Raw genomic sequence first — 20,478 nt, 5'->3', positions numbered from 1 at the left:
TCATCCACACACAGTCTCCCCTTCATTCATTCATTCTATTCTGTTCATTCTCTCTCTTCAGGCTTGGTGGGGAGGGGGCTGAAAGGAAGTGAAGGGTGTGGATTGCCCATCAGTGTTCCAAACACTTCTGTATGCCCAGGTAATATACTTGCACCCGATAGACATAAAAAAGGCTTTGTGAGAAAGTGGCTTTGTCTAGGTATGCCAGTCGATGTTTTGAACCAAGTTAAGCTCTCAAATGTCCAAAGGATGTACCCCTATTCCTCATTCCATGGTGCAGCAGTTTAATTGCAACAGGGACTGCAGAGCTGAGCTTTTTTAGTATCTTTCTCTTCAAATGTAAAGGCTCAAATAAGCCTCATTAAATAAATTGTTCTGTTCAACTCATACCCTAAAATAGCAGATGAGATACATATCCTAGTCTGCTTCACAAAGAAGGAAGGATGCTGTATCCTCATCTTTCCAGCCTGTGAATTATGGATGGAGGTCACATCGGGGTGCCTTTTATCAGTATTCAATGTGATCTTGTTTATTTTAAAAGGTATACCCCACCACTATCCAACAACAGGCTCTTGTGACTGATGTATAGAGTTTGTGACCATACTGTGGTCTATCTCCATGCAGGTTTCTCTCTCTTTCAGGCTGCATTTGGACAAAAGCCTGTTTCAATTTACATGTAGGGTTGGATTGAGCATTAGAGTAGGTGCACTGAAATAGAAGGGGCATAGGTTAGCCATGGTGTACATTAATATAGTGAAAATATCAACCAACTATTGTAAATACATCAAAAACCATACTTTATTTTATGTATAGCAATACAATTTACATATTAAATAACACTATAATAGAATGATTTGATATACTTTTAAAACATAACAAAAAGGAAATTCTTCAAGTTACAAAAAGGAAGAACAGAAAACAAAAAAATTAATAACTCCCCCCAAACCAAACACCACATTTCCCCAATGGGTCAATGAGACAAACTTATCCAGTGACTGGTTAAGTCTAATTCCTATTGCACACACTGACAATGGAATTTAAAGAAAATCCAGCATCAACAATCACTGTCCCAAAGAAATAACATGTGTTGAATTCTTTTTGGAATGTGATGGCATTTCACTACTTCAATACACATAAAGTATGTATTCACATATCCACCACAAAAGGAAAAAAAAACCATGAAGAAGTTGAAACTAGAAAAAAATTAGCTTTATATGAAAATATAAAATTCTATGATTATATACCATAGATACAAAGTTCCCAGAAGATGCTTATTCAAGCAACAAAATATTTACAGTTTTAATGATTTCTGCTATTTAAAAATGAAGGAAATGAAAATAATGGATAGAGATGAATACTTAGTTCTTTAGAAACAATGGCTGCTTGCTAGTTTCAAAGGTTCTAACAAAAGAAAGAAAGGTCACTACCCCAAATGTTGGAGAGTTGTGACATTTTATAAAATTGACTATCTCCTCTTCTGGAGACATGTTTATTCTTAAAACTCAAGACATTTTTCTTGAAATTAATTATCCTCTGTAGAAAAGGCTTCCCTTTGCAAATATCTAACAAAAATACTAAAAACAGTTGAACAGCTAAGACAATGTCGAGGCCAAGTCTTTTCATTAGTTTCTCTGTGTACTCTCCCTGTTTGTTTTGCATGCCTTCCCCATACAGATAAGCAAAGCTAATGTAGTATGCATTACTTATAATGACAATCAAGAGAGAAAGCTCAATAATTGACATGTAAGGATGGAGAATTACATCTCAAAAAGAAAAGAAATGCAGTGGATAAGTAATGAGGCATTTCCCCTTCATATAAAATTCACTGGCACTATTTGAACATAACCATGTATCACAGGAGTGGGTGGCAGAAGAGAATGAATTTGAGAGAATGACTGCTAAGTCATTAACAGTGCAATCCTATACACACATTACCTGGAACTAAGCCCCATTGAACACAATGGGATTGACTTCCAACCAAACATGCATACAATTGCCCTGCAACGCAACTATACTTTCCTTATTTCTTCTTCTTCAATTTTTCCATTATTTTTGCTAATATTTAGTATTATGTTTCTTTGGTAAAATTGATATCTCTACTTTAAAATACAATAGCAGTTTACAAGAAATCATACTTATAACAAGGTCATTGTGCTATGTCATTAAAAAGGGATAGCATTTTGGTAGTGTTCCAATGAATCTTTCAATTAAAACCTTGCTCATCTGATTGCAACTCCACTAGCTCTACAATGGACCCAAAAAGTCTGTATTTCTTACACAGAGGTGTGCACATGTGCCTACATGCACCCACATCTTTTGCCTCCTGATAGTTTGCATTCAGACTTTGATCAGACACACTGAAATGCTAAAGGATAATTTGTTTCAAAATAAAAGTTTTGGTTTACCTCCTGCACTGTTCATGTGTGATGAACTTAATCTATGCAAAGTGACTTTTCATATCAACTATCATACTCAAGAAGTACAAAGCAAAGCATGTATTTGCAGTACTAAGGCTGTAGACTGGGAATGCCAACGGCGCTACCCTTCCTTTAGATGAGGGTTTGATACATAAATACGCATTGATTTTCAATGGCCCAAACATACGAGGCAATTTGTTTCAGAGTATCCATATTACAATCCCATGTTCTCTTTGTTTCCAGACCACATTAGCAAAGACAGGTTATACAAGCATCAGTCTTTTACAAGTGCATTTCTTTCAAAATGCTAATATTGAAAATGACTAATGTTTATAAATTAATCAAAAGTCAGGTATCATCAGAGGGATATCCTCCCCTCAACAATGAAGTATAGTCAATGTGAGTCTAACAGAAAAGACCAATGGCAGTATTTCATTAGACTGCTGAGCCCACTGATCTGTTATTATAAATTCAGAGCTTACACTGATAAGCAATACTACAAATATTCCTTGGATAAACAGATGCAAGACCCATTGCCTTAAGCTGGGTAGAAAGGCAGAACATAAATAGGACACAAATGACTAACTTGTTCCAAATAATTCACTGGGATGTAAGTCCTGATTAAGGGCCAAACTACTGAATTAATTGCAGTAATACAAATACTGTGCACATTTTTGTTGCAGCCAATGAGAAGAGTAAATAACGTCTAAACCTGGGAGGGGTTGATGGGAATGGAGAGTTTAACTCCCTCCCTCCCATAGTTCTGACAAAAATTAACTTCTCATAAACTGCTGCGCCAACTGCTGCTCATATGACTTTGGCAGGGAGAGAAAAAGTTGAATTCCTCCTTCCCACCCCATAAGGTCTGACGGCTGCTTAGGTTTCTCCTTGGTTGTTGGTATTTGCATAATAAAAACAGTATGTCGATTGCATTCATGCAATCAGTGTCACATCTAGTGTGGCCCAAGCGTCCTCTGAGTTGGGGCTCATGTCAATAGGATTGTTTCAGAACAAAATGAGAGCTGCAAACTCAAAATTGCAGCTTTTCATGTCACAGCAAATTTACACTTTGTAACTTGAACTTCACATGAAACATCAAACCCTTCTCCCCAAACGTATCTTGTTATCCCCCTCTTTACCTGCTGACTGCAGCATTAAGAATACACCCTGATTCCCATGTGAACTAATTAAAACAAAGCAATTGATCATTAAATCGAGTTATACACCTGTGGACAAAATCCTGTAAATATTAAAGAAGAGCTGGAATTCACATGGAATTGGCTTTGCAAACAATCCAACTTCAGCTATACTGGTCTAATTTTGTCTTAAAATCCACACCGAAAAACACACTTGTACAACTTGGTACACATTTTAAGGAACTGGCTTAAGTGCTGCCAGGCAGTCTTGCCAAAACACATTCATTTCCCTCTGTAGTATCTCCTCCACAAATTCAGACTCAAATGAAAAGCTACCAACAAATCCAACTAAACCTGGGGGGCGGGAAACATACACACCACACACCTCTTACTTTTTGAACCAGTCATTTCTTGCCACAAAATTTTGGATGTGAAGTGATCAAAGTTCGTCTCATGCTCAAAAGTTGTAATTTCCTGAAGCAGTGCCCATTGCCAGCAATGGAAGCACTGCAGTCCCTGATGCCAATGCAAGCAGTGTGCCTCTTGGTCAAAGCAGAAGCAGTACAGATGGTGTAACTTGAAATGGGTTTTTAAAGTGAAGTGCAGCTTCTGGATAGTCTTAAATCTACACAATGCAGTGGACAACTTAGGCCCCTCTCTGGTGAGCTTCACTTAATGTAGTTTATTTACTGCGGAACCTGGAGTCCTTTTCCAGCAGCTCTAGAGTGCATGGATGGTTCTGATATGTGCATGGAGCTCAGTGCGAGAGGGTGCTGCCTCATCCATCTCCCTAACAGAGGAGGCTCCTCAATGCAATTACCACCAGGATCTTGTTGTGGTTTTGGACCCTACTTTCTCTAATGCCACATTAATAATTTCAATTGCAAATTTAAAATGGGCAGCAACATGTGAGAGGCACTTAATTGTGTGTTTACAAACAGCAGCTTCATGGATGAATTTCGGAGCAGTTGTTGCATCGCTGGATAGTTTCTCCTGCTTTGCTGGACATTTATTTTCACACCCTTTTAGGAGGCCTTTACATTTTAGGAGACAATATTATAAAGAAATAGGCATTTGTTTAAGCATATGATACTTGAATTAGTTTGCTATCAGAGTAGGAGACAAATACACCTGCATCAACTTGTGTCAATAAAAACCACTTCAAACTCTTCTACTTAAGGGTTAAGGTCATCCAGATTATTTTAAGTTTAGTGGTAAAGTGTTTTGAATGTGTGGCTGGCACAGACTAGATTTCTCTCTTTTCTATGGATGAAGAAAGCTATGAAACAATAGGACATTCTGTCAACATTATAAGCTGTTTCCTAAATGTTTGTACATTTTACTTTGAATAAATATTTAATGCCCTAATTTACTTTCCCATACATTTGGAGAGAAAACGCTGGAAATCATCATCCAAAGAAAGAAGTGGTTTTGCCCTGCAGTATTGAGGCACCAGTATTAGCTTGGCTGTACATTGCAAATACCAAATATTTGCATAGCAACTCTTACATTTGTAGTAGTGACTGTTGCATGCAAATAATTACCTAAAGCTACAATCCTATATGCATACCAAGAAGTAAGTCCAATTAGACTCAGTGGGGCTCAGTTTTGGCTATATAAATATAGAATTGGTGCCTTTTGGTTACCAAATATAAGAATTTTCAGTGGCTTTTAAAATAGAGGAGCTAGTAAAGGTGGTGCTATGAAGCCCTAGCACACAGTGAATTCTCACCAAGGTAGCAAACCTATCAAATGTGTGGTTCACACTATTGTGGTGGGAAAATCCCCTGCAGATGCAGAACTAGATGTCAAGGAGGAGACTAAGCTAGAACACTTCTACTTGACATCTAATTTTCTATTGGCATGGCTTTTTTGCCTGGGGGACTATTCAATTTACCATCTTAATGACAAGTAGACCAGTGTCTCTGTTGGCTTACCCTGGATTCCCTCATACATACACACAGCCACTTCTACCCTTGACAGCTAGTGCAGATATAACTGGCAGGAACCTGTTTTTACATGTAGGCACATTCTTCTCACTATTTTGAATTGGAGGCATAGTAAAGTAAATTCAGACAAGAAGGGATCATTTGAAACAAACTGATTCAAGGACAAACCAAGAGCACAAGAAAGTAATTTGGGTAGCTATAACCTAAGTTATACACTTTAGCCATTAAAACCAGTTTGCCAATTATACTGAATTTTATACTAGCAAGGTCCACTCTGTAATCTTCCTCCTGTGGGCATTCACTGCTTATTTACAATGACCACAGATGGCATGGGCCATGTAACCAAGCACCTCATCAGAATTTAATTCATTTCCCCATACTTACAGTGTAGATAGAAAGCAGTGCAAGGGGATCATCCATGCTTAAATGAGCTGCACAGAAAAGTGGTTTGGAAAGCAGAGCAGTTTTAAGTTATTCAAAACAGAGGCTTAAATGTAAAGCTAATGAGTGGAAATGGGTTTTCTTAAGTTGGAAATAGATTAAGTGGCTGCCTGAAGTAACAGGGACAGTGTAGTATAATGTATAATATATAGGAATGGATCAATGAACTAAGGAGATGTATGCTAAATAATTAATTTGGTTCAAAAAAAAAAAAGGAAGAGTGTAATCTTATAGGTAGTTTTTTTTTTATTAGATCGTTTCACCAGTAATATGGATCAGTACGTTTTAGCAGTAAAGTATGAAAATTACACACCTGTAAAAACGGCATCTAACAGCTATGAAATTAAGAAATTCCTTTTGCCATCCTGCAACATATTGTCAAGATAGAAATCCTGTTCCAGAAGAATGAAGGAAATATATGTTTAAAATGGTGAATAGTAATTGGGAAATTGTGACCTAAATGCTTTTGGAATAAAATGATCTGGTAGTATATTGTTGATTACTAAATTGTCTGTGGTGGCAATATGATCAAAATATTTTCCCATACTGAAATGCCACTGTGAAAATCTGGGGAATCAGTGAAGTTGTAAAACCAAAGACTGAGGTCAAAGCTCAAGATTTGAGTCGCTCAGTGTTTCGGGAATGTAATTTAGTATGTGACATGGAAAGCGATTCCTAGGCTTCCATGCAGCCGAGAGGAGCAATTCAAACAATGCAGACCAGCTATTCAACCTCTGGATGCTACTGCACTTCAGTGTAGCTAGTGATCACCACACCACTTTGTCAAACAAGAAGAAAAAAAACAACACTCATCCATGTTACTGGAATACAGAAGACCTATAATGATTACCAAAGTTATATGAAAATTAATAAACATTGGAGTATGTTTAGAGTACAGCACTGTTCTTGTAAAACAAAAAGAACCCTTCTGGTCTAGCATTCAAGACTTTAGAGTCAAGGCTCATAGTAATTAACAAAACTTCATGGCATTTCAACTAAAAAGTAGCATGTTTGTTGTCATGGAATGTCACATCAGGGTTTGTTTGCTTGCTTGTTTTTGTATTACAACTTTATAGGCAGTTAACACTGATCATATAGTGCAAACTAGATAAAATTGCGTTTCACTGTGTGAAATAAACAAGAGGTGCAAATGCTCAGTAGGATACCATTAAGACATAAAATGGCAAAAATAAATATCAAAACTTTTATCAGTGTAAAAAAGTAATTGGGTTATTGTATAACCTAGAGTCTGGCAAAAAAGGCCTCAAAAAAGTTTACTCAGTCTTCAGAAATTCCACAAATTAAGTGCCTTTTCAATATTCCAATTAGACAAGAGACTCCATGCTTTCTGCAGGATCTGATTCGTCGTTGGCCATAACAGCACCATTTTTGTCCAGTGCCATGGGGCCATTTCCGTTTTCCTTAGTGCTGACCAGGCTTAGCATTGCTTTGTAAAGAAATTGGTACTGCTCCTGGAATGGAAAGATCAGAACGTTTAAAACAACCTAACATTCAAGGAAGTAAAATGTTCAGCTTGCGTTTTCAGTATTGCTTGCTGTGCCCTAGCCTGACACCTTCAATCTTGTAGCTCTCCCATACTCTGATAACCCACAATATAAACATTGTTACCAACCTTGCATTAGAAAATAATCCCAAAGTACAGTACCAATGAAACAAAATTAAGTTATGCGGCCAATTTGTTGAATAACTACAAAGTTGAGAGAACATACACAAATAACTATTTACGAAGGGCAGTAACACAGATTCAACCAAAAGACTTGCCTCTTCAATCAACTTTGTTGGTTGTGCGTTACAGCTGGACCCCGCCCAATTATTGCAATAGATTCACTCTCATCTTTTTTTCAGTCACCTCTCACAAACTACATCTTCAATAAAGGTTTGTTTACTCGCCGCCTTTTAATATTACGTGCACCTCCTTTCTGCTCTGATCTAGTCTAAATAATTAGGGCATACAAGTCCTGTGCTTCCTGTGACGCCTACAGGCACAATGCAGGGATGGAAACATCTCTAATTTAACAAATGTTCACCTGGGACCAAAGCAGAGCACTGTCACTCATTCATCCTAACCCTTAACTGAGCATGCAAGTCTGAAACCTGTGTAGCGCACTTAACCACTATGTATTAGAAACGAAAATGTTTTGAAGTAAATAAAGGAGCACGGGGACAGAGGTTGGTGGGGAAGCCGGGAGGGAAAAGAGGGAATAAGCTACTGCATTGTTTTGTTGTAATATTGTCAAAACTGTAATGAACTATAGTCTAAAACCCCCAAACCCTGCAGGAATATAACAAGTTAAAAAGTAGCTGAATGGTAGCGCTGACTCCATGGATATTCTCCATCCTGGAACAAACTCTGTTTGTTGGATTTAAGAAGGAAAGGGAATTCCGACCCTAGATAAATAAAGGTCAGGGTCTAAGATGGTACTTATTGCTGCACTGTGGTTCTTAGTTGTGCAGGATATCTGGCAGCAAAACTGGTGGAGACTCTACGAATATATGTGGAAGAGGAGTCTTTTAGCCATCTGACTTCACAGGCACAGGGGCATGGGACAGTATGCAAAACATGTGCATAGATTTTAATTGGACATTTTCCTGTTTAGAAACTACCTTGTAAACAACTTTATCTCCTTTTTAAAGACTTACAATGTCTGTAAATACTCCAGGCCTCATCAGATTGATCATCTTTGCCACCTGGAAAACGTCAACAGCATTTTCATTCTCCAGCTGCTGGGACAGAGTGGTAAGGGCACATAATGTTCCAGCCGCCACTGCTCCATACCTGCAAACCCACAGAACAGTTGCGTTCAGATGCTCATAGGTGAATCATAAAGCCCCCTGTCAAGCAGCAATGAAAATCTGATAACTGTGTATCAGCTTTAGTTTTCTTTGAATTGCACCTATAATCTCTGCCAGATAGGTGTACCTATACTTGGGATTAGTTTGCTGCTGTATTAATGAATAAAATAAGTGATGATGTGGTCGAGTGCACAGAAGGAAAATTTTCATTTTCAGCTACATTTCCTCAGAATGCAGTTAAAAGTGGAACATATATTATGTATGAAGGCATAAAAATAAAAATCAGTGAATATAACAAATAACCCAAAAAGCAATTTACAAAAGAAATGACTCAGCGCTGTTAGAAACAGAGGTTTGATATTTTTTGTCTCATGAAATGCCCAGATCAATAACTGTCTTAATTTTGAATATTGCAAGAGCAGCAAAAGTATTCAGAATCTAGGTGAGCATTAAAACTAGCAATGACTTAATATTGTTTTGGCTAACGCATCTGTATTTTATAATGCACTTTAGCAAGTCAAGATGTGAAAGAAAAGCCATATATCGAGCCCTTAATTGTTATTTTCAGACCCATCAGTGCATGATGATAATACACCACATATCCAGCCACCATTTCCTAAGGAGAGGGACAAAATAACTAAGTAAGAAAGTATGTAAAAGACAGTTGATTGTTGTGTTGGGCTGGGTAGCTTCCTGACTTAATGTTTCTTCCACACATTTTGTTCTGATTTGGAGAATGAACCCAAGGTACACGGAGAAAGCACTTGATTTTTCAGTAATTTGCTTAGTAGGCCAGGATGTCATGGTCTCCATAAGAACTATTGACCCATCTCAATATCTAGTCCTACACATTCTGCAGGACACAATCTTGGTGGTTGTTTGGCAGTAAAAAAGTGTTCTGTGTAAGGGTGCAGGGTTGAAATAACACCACTGGCACGGACAAGTCACTGGCTGAAAAGGTCTTGGGGAGCCCATTATGATGTACCACCATTGGTGAATAATCGTTCCTGATGGACTCCTGAGTGTTCTAGGGGATTCTCCTACCAATATGGCAGTTGAACCTGGCTGACCTCTAGAATAGGAAATGCCATTAACATTGACACAATCACTGCCAAGCACCCTGTCTCATGGGTAGAACTTAGGCTCATTGGTTTTCTGAAAAACCTAGGGTGATGCAATGACTGGCTGGGTAGCCAGAGTGACAGTGGAAAATACTCAAGATGTATTTAACCAAACCAATTATTGTAATTTTGTGTGTTGTATACTGCCTTGCTCTATTTTTTAATGAACGTGTGGTCTATAAAAATGTGTTGAAATTCATTCCAAGACCTATTCTATGGTGATGATGGCACCAAATAAATTATACTTCTTAATCACCAGTGCATTGACACGGGTCAGTCAGTGGAGCTGTTCCAAGTGATGAGGAGATGGTTGCATGCTAGTCCACAAGTTAGCAAGGAGGAACCCTTGGCAGCCTGCTGTGACCACTTTGCAAAACACTTTGCTGATGAATTCACTTGCATGCATTCCAGCTTAAACTGTGCACTGGAAGTGGGAATCTATGGCTTTGTTTGAGGTTGCTGCTTGTACGGTTTCGAAGGATAAATTTTAGCTTGTTCAGCCTGAGGCCAACGGCTTGCATTTTGGTCCGTGTCCATTGCGGCCGATTAAGAATGCCAGATGGGAGGCTGGCCAAGTGGGTGGTTGGAACTCTGAATTCTTCCTTGAATGAGAAATTAGTTGTGAGACCTTTATTGAAAAGCTTTCTCCGCAATGGTGGCAACTGAAACCCAAGCTTTCTTGGACAAGACTCTTATTATTTAGATCCTTTCTGATCTGGGTTGAAGCCCAGCTTGGGGACAGAAATGGCTTCGATTGCCTTGGTGGATGAATTACTGGCTTCCAATTCTTTTAAAGGCCCAATCTAAGATCCTGAAATGGCTTGGGACCTGGATATTTAAAGGAAAGTCTATTTCTGCTAGTCAATCTCCATCAACTTCCAAAGCCCTGCTCTGTAAAGTGAATTTTTTTTTGGAAGGGTAGGTCCTTTTCACTGGCAGCACCCTAACTGTGAACTAGATTAGACTGGACCTTTCTCTGCTGTTCTTTATGTGAGTGATTAAGGTATTTTCATTCTGTCAGGCTTTTAATGTGTCTTAAATTTTACCTAGTTATAGTTTTGTTTCCCTGTGCTATTTTGGCTTTATATGCTCTTTTTAATTGTGTTACTATTGTTATAAAGGGACGCGGGTGGCGCTGTGGGTAAAACCTCAGTGCCTAGGACTTGCCAATCGTATGGTCGGCGGTTCGAATCCCCGCGGCGGGGTGAGCTCCCGTCGTTCGGTCCCAGCTCCTGCCCACCTAGCAGTTCAAAAGCACTCTTAAGTGCAAGCAGATAAATAGGGACCACTTTATAGCGGGAAGGTAAACGGCGTTTCCGTGTGCTGCGCTGGTGCTGGCTCGCCAGCTGCAGGTTCGTCACGCTGGCCATGTGACCCGGAAGTGTCTTCGGACGGCGCCGGCTCACGGCCTCTTGAGTGAGATGAGCACGCAACCCTAGAGTCGGACACGACTGGCCCGTAAGGGCAGGGGTACCTTTACCTTATTGTTATAAACCATGTTGGAGGCTCTTTTTTAGAGCCAATAGGTGGTACAGACTTGTTTTATAAACAAACAAATAAAATACTTGTGCCCCCCTTTCCAGTACTCAGATGAAAGGCCAAATAAGCTTCCATATTTACTGTAATCTTTCTTATCCAATCTATAAAATGAATATGATTTGATGGATATACATACTCATCGTGAACAATGGTGGGGCCATCTCTTGTTAAGGCCTCTTCCTTGATTACATTGATAAGCTCAAAGGTACTGCTGATTGGGGCATCTGGGTTTGGCCATTTGGGACACTGAAAATGGCGTACTTCCAAAACATAGTCATCCTGAAACGAAAACCAACCCAACAGTTAATCATTTTAATTCCACTTTTATGTTTAAAAATGCACTTCTAACATTCAAATAGAATCACTGATCACCTTTAGCTAAAAAGAAGTTAATCCAGCCTCAGATTGCTATGAGGAAACATGTCTTGTCTCCTGCCCATACAAGCAGGAACTCTCTTTCTGCCAGTGGCATGCGGTAACCTTCATTGTTATTTAAGAACAAAAGAAGTCCTTGCTGAATTAGATCAATGGCCCATCTAGCCCAGAGTCCTGTCCTCAGACTGGCTAACCAGATGCCCGTGGGAAACTTACAACAGCTGCCACGCACTGGGCTGACATCTTCATCAAACTATACAATCCAAGGTCTCAGTCCTGGACACTCACCACTAGTCAGACCCCATGGTTGTCTATGTGAAAGATGTTTTTTGCACCAACATGCATCAGTTTTTATTTGTTTACACTAAATTGCATTTTCCATTCTACTACCCATTCACTCAGTCTAGAGAGGTCATTTTGGAACTCTTCACAATAGTTTTTTTGTTTGTTTTAACAACCCTGAACAATTTAGCACCATCAGCAAACTTGACCACTTCACCTTTACCTCTCAATCATTTATGAACAAGTTAAAAAGCACAGGTCCCAATATTGATCCTTGCGGGACTGCATTTTCTATGTCTCTCAATTTGGAGAACTGACCATTTATTCTTCCTCTCTGCTTTCTGCTACTTAACCTACAAGAAGACCTCTTCTCTTAATTTATGACAACTAAGCTTATGTGGCCGTCTTTGGTGAGGAACTCTTGTCTAAAGCTTTTTAAAAGTGCAAGTCTGCTACATCAACCAGATCACATCTATATACTTGTTGACTATCAAATAACTCTAATAGGTTCATGAGTCAGGACTTAACCTGTTAGAAGCCGTACTGACTCTGTTCAGCAATGCTTGTTCTTCTATATGCTTGCTGTTTTTTTCTATTTGTTAACAGTGCTATGCACCAGTTTTGCCAGGACAGATGTTAAGCTAACTGGCCTGTAATTTCCAGGACACCCCACTCCTGCGATCTCTTTTAAAAAATGGTGGCTACTTTCCAGTTCTCAGGATATGGAGGCTGATCAGAGGTGGAGGAAAAGTTCCATATGTTTGTTAGCGGCTCATGAGGCGGCATGGGTGGGGCATTTTTGCTCTCCTGGCTTCCCAACAGACTGGGTTGTTGGCATGGAGAGGGGAGAAGTGATTTCTGGGGAAGCTGGCCCGTTGTGAGTCACAGTGTGCCGGCAATCTGATGCTCCTGCTGCCATGCACTGCACTGGGCCAAACTCCCTGCACTCTTACCCTCTTCCTCTCAGTAGATGCCAGCAAGCTTGGAGAGCAACTGTGCCCCACTTGTGGGGCCTTCGCTGCTCCTGCACTGATCATTTCTCATCTGTCTCCATGGTGCTCGTTACGGACTTGCAGTGCATATGCTCACAAAAGAGTGTAAGAATAGAGAAAAGGCATGATGGGGTCAACTAGCTCTCTGGCATGCCCACTTGCATTTAGAAGTTGCAACTTGCTATATAAAGAATAACTGATCTCCTTACTTAGGAGTAACCTACTTGCAGGTGCCATTTGTCCAGACATTGCACAGAACATTGCAGAGAAGGTAACACCACTTAAAACTGAGTGGGGAACCTGCAGCCCAGTTTCAAAACTCTACCCACTTTGGTCCCACACACTGCTAGGTGTGGCCACCAACAGATTACACCCAAGGGAATACAGCCCACAACACAAAAACGACCCCCCACTCTTGCCTTAAGAGGGAATCACTTGCCCCAAACAAAATCTAGATATTGATACCTAATAACCAACTCCACTTGTGAGGCCCGCAAAAGCTGCTTTCAATAGCAGTGATGCTTCCAGAGAAATAGCTAGTGAACATGCATCCTTAGTACATTCTTCTTAAAAATGAAAATAAAACCAAGCCATTGGTGTGATTCCTGTCTGAGGAACTTCCACCTTTGGATCAGATAAAAGCTGAAATGTTATGCCCTTCTGTGGAAATGGTATACTGAAAACAAAACTGGTATGTGACAGGAGAAGACCTCTGGGAAGAAACGAGGGAAACTGATAAGTCCACTATGACCAAACAAAGACATTAAACCAATCCCACTGAAAAGCATGCATATCAATTGTTAACTGACAGCAGCAGTACTTTGAATGCCAAGCAGACTCCAGATTCACCTCTGGAGGATGTTTTATATACCTGGGTAGCCTCAAGGATAAAGTCATGGATGATGATCTGCTCCTCATTAGAGAGGCACAGTCTGTCTTTGCTGATAAGGGTCACAGTAAATGCCTCACAGTTCATGGATTCTTCTCGACTTGGCCAGTACACAAATTCATCCTCTGCCTAAAGACAAAATGAATCAAACAGACCTTTTTTGTATATTTCTTTTTACTTTTTACTTGAGCAAAATTCAAAGAATCAAAACTTGGTTTAATAGGAAGAAATACAAATTGATCTTTCTTTCTTTTTACAAAATGTATCCTGTTAAAACAACAGAATGAATATCATAGGGATACTCTGAGCTTCCCAATCAGGGCAAGTTTGATATTTAATTGGTTTCACAGGGAACTGCATATTTTAGAACATTTATAAAATTAAAATTTTATAGAGAGGTACAGATTTCGCAGAAATACAGTAACATTTTATAATGTAGTTTTTCATGTCTTAAGGTAAGCACCTGCTCGAAGCCACAAAGGTCATTAGATATTGACATGTTATTTCCTTTATTTGCTATCCATAGAGCCCTTTGGGACTTGATTCAAAGCCTCAAAATTCCCTTTTATAATAGTAACTTCAGCACATACAGAGATACTATATGTGTATCACACACACACACACGTGCACACACACACACTACAGTTGTACTTCATGCTATATATTTTTAAAGTATTGTAAGTTCACAATGAATTTTGAATAAAAATGAATTTTCCTTAAATATTCTGCTTATATTTAATTTTTAAAATCAATACATTAAAAACAACACCACACATATACACGCACCCCTCATTCTTAACAACATTGATCCAGATAACCTGATTCTGGTTTGGGAAATCCAACCAAAACAGAACCTGCTTAGGACAGCACAAACTTAGCTAAGGGCACATAACTGTTACGGTCTACAGCTTACCCTGAATTCAGTGTGAATACCTTAGAACAGGGGTAGCCAACCTGGTGCTCTCCAGATGTTGCAAATGAGAATTTCCATCAGCCATAGACAGAATGGCCAATGGTCAAGAATGATGGAGGTTGCAGTCTACAATATCTGGATGGCACCATGTTGCCTACTCCTGCCTTAGAAGATGACATTGTGTCCCAACCAGTGACGAATGCTGGCAGAGAAAGAGCCCTGGAGCAGAAGAAAATGCGGGCTCGCTCTCTTGTTCTTCTAATCAGTTTTGGCGTTCATATACTAAAAGCCCACAGTTCTAGGAGAAATACCCCCAGAATCATGGGAAGAATAAAGATTCTATTCCTGCGCCATAGTCCACAAATCCATTAGATATCATGGGAAGGTGCAGATAAATTATGACTGCCACTTCACTGCTCACTAAGAACCAGTATGCCAACAAGTCACTGTGTGTTTCTGTCTTTCTACACAACCAATCAACTAGGATAACAACTGATTAGGCACCTGCAGTAATTTAATGGAAATGACAACATACTGCTCAGCTGTTTCGTAAGATGCCCGTCTACAGAGGTACACTGCAACAGTAAACAAAGATATTTTACATGTTCTGTTGTTCAAAGAAGATAAGGGCAGGCAGATATTATTTCTCATTGGCATTTGAGAAAGAGAGGTCACAAATTGAGGTTGATATCCCTTAGGGGTGACTGGTGCAAAAGTGCTAAAGTTTTCCTTTCCTTTCGAAAAAGCTCACTGGATAGACTTTGCCTTCACAGTAGGGCAGCACAGAACTGGGACATTTTGCAGTGATGCTGTCAGAACACAAAAGGTTTCCTCCCTCCCACTGTCTTCCCCCAACTTCTTTCCCAGGCGTCTTTGGATACTGTGGATTATGGAGCTGTTAAAGGAGACATCAACTATGCTTTGCATTGAAATACAGCCATAATATGTAGCTAAGTGGCCCAGTTCTTGCTCCCTGCTGTGATACATCATTAATATAAAGTATGTGGAGTTAAATAACTTACAAAGCTCTGGTTATCCGGAAGCATGACAATGATCTGTGCATTGTGATCCCAGATCATTCTCCAGAAATCTTTAGTCGTGTGGGGCAGGGGATGCTGTGTAATGATGAACTCGTTGCTCCGATAGTAACCCTTTTAAAGCAAGAACCAAATGCAGCAGTTACTCAGTGCATAGAATAGTTTGGAAACTTCATGGATGAGAGCAGACAATACAAGTTTATTAGATTGCTAAATTTTCAAAGCTCCCTGCTGTGTTAATTTATCCTAAAACAATACTGGAGAATATATAAACGAAAAATAAACTCTATAAACATGTTTCACTTAACTGAATAGTTTCCACCAGGAACGGCTACCCACTGAGTGTAGAGGACCACAGTGGAAACAACTAAGATGAGCTGCAGCTAATATTTGTTTACCCTAATTAAAAATAATGGATTCAGCACAGTTATTAGATATATTGCCTTCCTTCTGTGATGCCACTTGTTCTAGTTTCTGGTACAGCAAATGTCACTTCAGATGTTTTAAAAAAATTCCTCCAGTAGAATGACATTGCCAATGACAAAATATGCAAATGACACACAATATGCAACTATGAAGAATATGACTGGCCAGTGTAGGGCATGGCCCATCCCTCCTGCACAGCAGCTCACAGAGCAGTGCAAGAAACCAGGATCTCCACAGGACTGAATGAGCCTTTTAACTACACCATAGTCCTTGGCTGGGACATATATCCATTGCAGCATGCTGGTTATTACCTGGAATGGGAGATGTGCTGGGCTCCTCTCATTCTACATAATAGCTGGCATGCTTTAGCGAACACCTGCCCAGTCAAGGGCTGGCAAGGGAATCAGAGTTAGAAGACTCAATTGAAACTCTGTGGTGATCTCATCCCATGAGCTGTGCAGGCAGGAGAGGATGAATTGTATCCCTAATTCCCTAAGTTATAAAAAATGAATTTCTTTTAATTCTAAGCAGCACTGTATAACGTTTGTTGCACACAGTGGCTGTTCTTTGAAAAAAAGAATCACCTCATTGAAAAAAGAAACACAAGAGCTATTTGCAACAATAGATAAAACCAACTGAACAATTTTATATTCGGTTACTTTCTGTTGATTTTCTTACCATAATATAAGAGGCATTAATGTAATCAGTTCCTTTCATTCCAGGTAATGGTGCCAGTCCCACCCTTGCTCGTTCAGCTGTAAACAAACAAATGAACAGACGAAAAGCCCATATCAAACAAAACTCACAATCTTAGCACAGCTATCATAACACAACTCCTATTTCTCCCAGGGCCAGACCCAGTATCATAAAATTTGCTGAGCTCATGCAGGAGATAAAGCTATAAAAATGATAAAATGAAATGTTTGCACAAGGATATAATTTCAGCAATAAAATTTTACTACTTTCTGCTATCCCCAGATGCCAAATAATAGTTAATAGCGAATTCCCTCTCCACTATGAAATTCACCCAGGGCCTTGGGCCAGATACTCCCAGCCTAATTTACATCACAAGTTTGTTGTGAGGATAAATAGAGTCAGGACTATGTGCCTTGAGCTCCTTGGAGAAAGGGCAAAGGATGAAAATGTAATAAATGAAATAAAGATTTGATGATGATCAGATCATTTATGGGCAACTGCACACAACAACATTTGATTTATTTTTGCTGCTCTCATCCCTTCCCAAAAGTAGCGACAGCAACAGCCACTTCCCTAACTTCAGGGCAAGTCAGCAGCTATCCTCTGAGAACCACATTAATTGAAGTTAACTACCACAGAATGCACACACACAGCAGTGGATGTATCTAGACCAGGCATGTCCAAAGTCTGTTTTGGGGGCCTAATCTGGCCCGCCGGTCGGTTTAATCCAGCCCCCGTGGCAGTTTATTTCCTGGGGTAAAATCCTAAAAAAATCTCATCAATTCTAAATTCAACCCTAAAAAATGCTCAAGAACTTTGGGGTAAAATCCTTAAAAAAGGTCAATAACTTTGGTCGGCCCTCACGGCCCTTCACTTCATCAAATCTGGCCCTCTTTGAAAAAGGTTTGGATACCAATGACTGCAGAGATAGCCACGCTTAGCAATTCTTTTGAGGCGTGAGCATAACAAAATTCAGCAAAGCAGATAAGCAAAAATACTTGGATTTCAGCTGCTTTAGGCCACTGGTGTCAGTGACCCCAGATCAGTTTTGCCTCCCAGCCACTGAAGCGCTTCTAAGGATCAACTTAATATTTCAGATGTAATATTATTATTGTAGGACTAACACGGATAAATCATCCTTAATGGTGCATACCCCATTTACTTATTTAAATTTATTCACCCATTGGCATGAAGAATTGGGGTAAATTACAACACTTTGAAAACTAGTGCCCTAAATATTTGGGACCTGCAACAAAAAGCTGCAGCATGTAGTCCTCCTGTTCAGTGTCCCAGCCAGCCATGTTCTCCTTCACAATACTCTGTTCCATTCCCATGCCTACCTCGTTTTTCATCTCCCCACCAACAAACAGCATTATATGGCTATTGAGCATGGGCAGAATGCATTGAGCTGTTTGCGAGGGGGGGGAGGAGTCTTTTCCCTTAGGATTTTTTCATCCCTAAGATTATTTTGCACTTCTGAAAGTGATGATAATTGAATTTCTGCAGGAAAAGACAACTGAAAATCCCAGGAAGCTGTATTAAGTTCCCTGAAAATATCTGAAAATACTTCATCACTATATTAAACTCTTATACTTTCACTTGGTTCAAACCTTATTTGTATTTATGCCTTGGAATGTATTAGCATCAGGAGCCACAAATCAGATTTATATTTAAAAAGAACTCTGACCCAATAGCACAAAACAATCCAACTGAGGGCCCACATCACTTCATGCAAACACAATTTAGAATTTAGCACAAGGAGATTATTCATTACAACAATCAGACTTTAAGATGTGATCTTACATGGCACAACTGATGAGTTCCTGTTCTTTTCTTTGTTGCAGTCCTTCTGAGCACTGAAGCACTCCACATACTTAGCATTGCATTGCATAACCAGCTAAAAAAATAAGCAAGAGTGATTAAGTCCTTTGCAGTTCTTTCTCTTTCTCACACACGCACACACACAAATATTATTTCTGGAAAAAAGTGCATCTCCGGAAGACTAAACTAAAATATGTTAAAAGCATTCAGAATGCCTAGATAACTGAACTTTCTGCCTAAAGAAAGGTACTTATGCAAACACATGGTGGGTCCTCAAGTTTGTATAGGTCTCATTTATATCACGCAGGGTGAATGAAATTCTATTCCAACCTGGTTTGACAATGTCGATTTGAGTTCTGCTGAAGACATATTGCAAAGCCCCAAAGATATATATGTAGGTCAGAACAGGTCTCAGGAAACAAAAAAGCTCTCTCTGTTCTTTTATAAAACATCAAAACAAGACTACGCCTAAGGAATTTTTCTTCCTTGCTGCTATTGTGAACCTGAATGCTGCAGCTGAGATCAGTTATTCCTGGGCTTGCCTATTTTGCCTGCCAAGTTGACTGTGATACTTTCATGGTAAAAAGTGAGCTTACTGTGACTGCTTCTCAAGATACTTCACAGACAAAATCATCAGATATTTTGTTCCCACTTGGACGCCACAGTTAGTGATGTTAAATTCTCAAGAATAATCTTTTGGAGAATATTCTTGAGAATATTCTTGACTAAGTATTGAGAGTATTAGAGAATTTTCATTTAAAATAGAATATTCATTTTAATGCATTGAAAATGATATAATTTAATGCATTCAGAATGATATAATTTGTTAATATACATGTTTATTAATGGGTAAACTTGTTCAGATGGCAACCAAAAATTGTACAGATACTTTTATTCAATGGGGCAATGCAGTGAATTTACATTCTTTGAGTTTTTGCACCAAACTTGAAATTGAAAATTCAACGTGAATGACTTACCACTAACTGTATGTTTAGTAAAGGAACCACAGTGAAAATATATAAGCACAAGCTTACTTGTCACATGCAAGTATCAAAAAATAAAAAAGTAAAACATGTTTTCTGGTTAAAGTTAAATCTAAGGTGATGGCATCAGTAATTGTCATGCTAAGGTTTGGTATAAGAAAACTCAGTTGTTAAATCATATTTTATTTTTCCATTAGAACATGTACATGTTACAGGACAGGTCAAAAAATACAATTGGCATGTTAAGGTTTGATACAAGTAAATTCAGTAATAGTCTATCTTGTGCTCCTAATAGCTCTAACACTTAATAACTGTTTTGGTGACTAAAACACAGCCTGATAAACATAACTATATGTGTACATATAAAAAAGAAGCCATTAACATTAAATATATTTCCAGTTACAGATAGGTAGCCGTGTTGGTCTGCCATAGTCAAAACAAAAAAAATTTTTTCCTTCCAGTAGCACCTTAAAGACCAACTAAGTTAGTTCTTGGTATGAGCTTTCGTGTGTATCTGAAGAAGTGTGCATGCACACGAAAGCTCATACCAAGAACTAACTTAGTTGGTCTTTAAGGTGCTACTGGAAGGAAAAAAATTTTTTGTATTAAATATATTATCATTATATGATAATATAATGTCAGTCTCT

General features: G+C 39.0%; 1 protein-coding gene and 1 long non-coding RNA gene across 8 annotated transcripts in view; one reads left to right on the top strand and one right to left on the bottom strand.

Moving 5' to 3' along the window:
- Window positions 1-20,478, top strand: part of LOC310757353 — a 43,456-nt gene that overhangs the window by 20,584 nt on the left and 2,394 nt on the right. The gene's annotated exons all lie outside the window — the stretch shown is intronic.
- The window catches only part of PTPRG (protein tyrosine phosphatase receptor type G), a 538,241-nt gene continuing 518,543 nt past the window's right edge, over window positions 781-20,478 (bottom strand). For all 6 annotated transcript variants that reach the window (XM_083600381.1, XM_083600382.1, XM_083600384.1 and 3 more), the window contains exons 23-29: window positions 18,831-18,924; window positions 17,010-17,086; window positions 15,891-16,019; window positions 13,938-14,084; window positions 11,554-11,696; window positions 8,605-8,740; window positions 781-7,415 (exon numbers count right to left, since the gene is read on the bottom strand). In XM_083600381.1, coding sequence (XP_083456507.1) covers window positions 7,269-7,415; window positions 8,605-8,740; window positions 11,554-11,696; window positions 13,938-14,084; window positions 15,891-16,019; window positions 17,010-17,086; window positions 18,831-18,924 — 873 coding nt within the window. In that variant the 3' untranslated portion in view covers window positions 781-7,268. The remainder of the gene's footprint in view (window positions 7,416-8,604; window positions 8,741-11,553; window positions 11,697-13,937; window positions 14,085-15,890; window positions 16,020-17,009; window positions 17,087-18,830; window positions 18,925-20,478) is intronic.

This window comes from Podarcis filfolensis (assembly GCF_964270895.1).
Source record: "Podarcis filfolensis genome assembly, chromosome: 2".
NCBI classification, from domain to species: Eukaryota; Metazoa; Chordata; class Lepidosauria; order Squamata; family Lacertidae; genus Podarcis; species Podarcis filfolensis.
The sequence above is the reverse complement of the archived record's forward strand: the minus strand, read 5'-3'. Positions and strand labels throughout refer to the sequence as shown.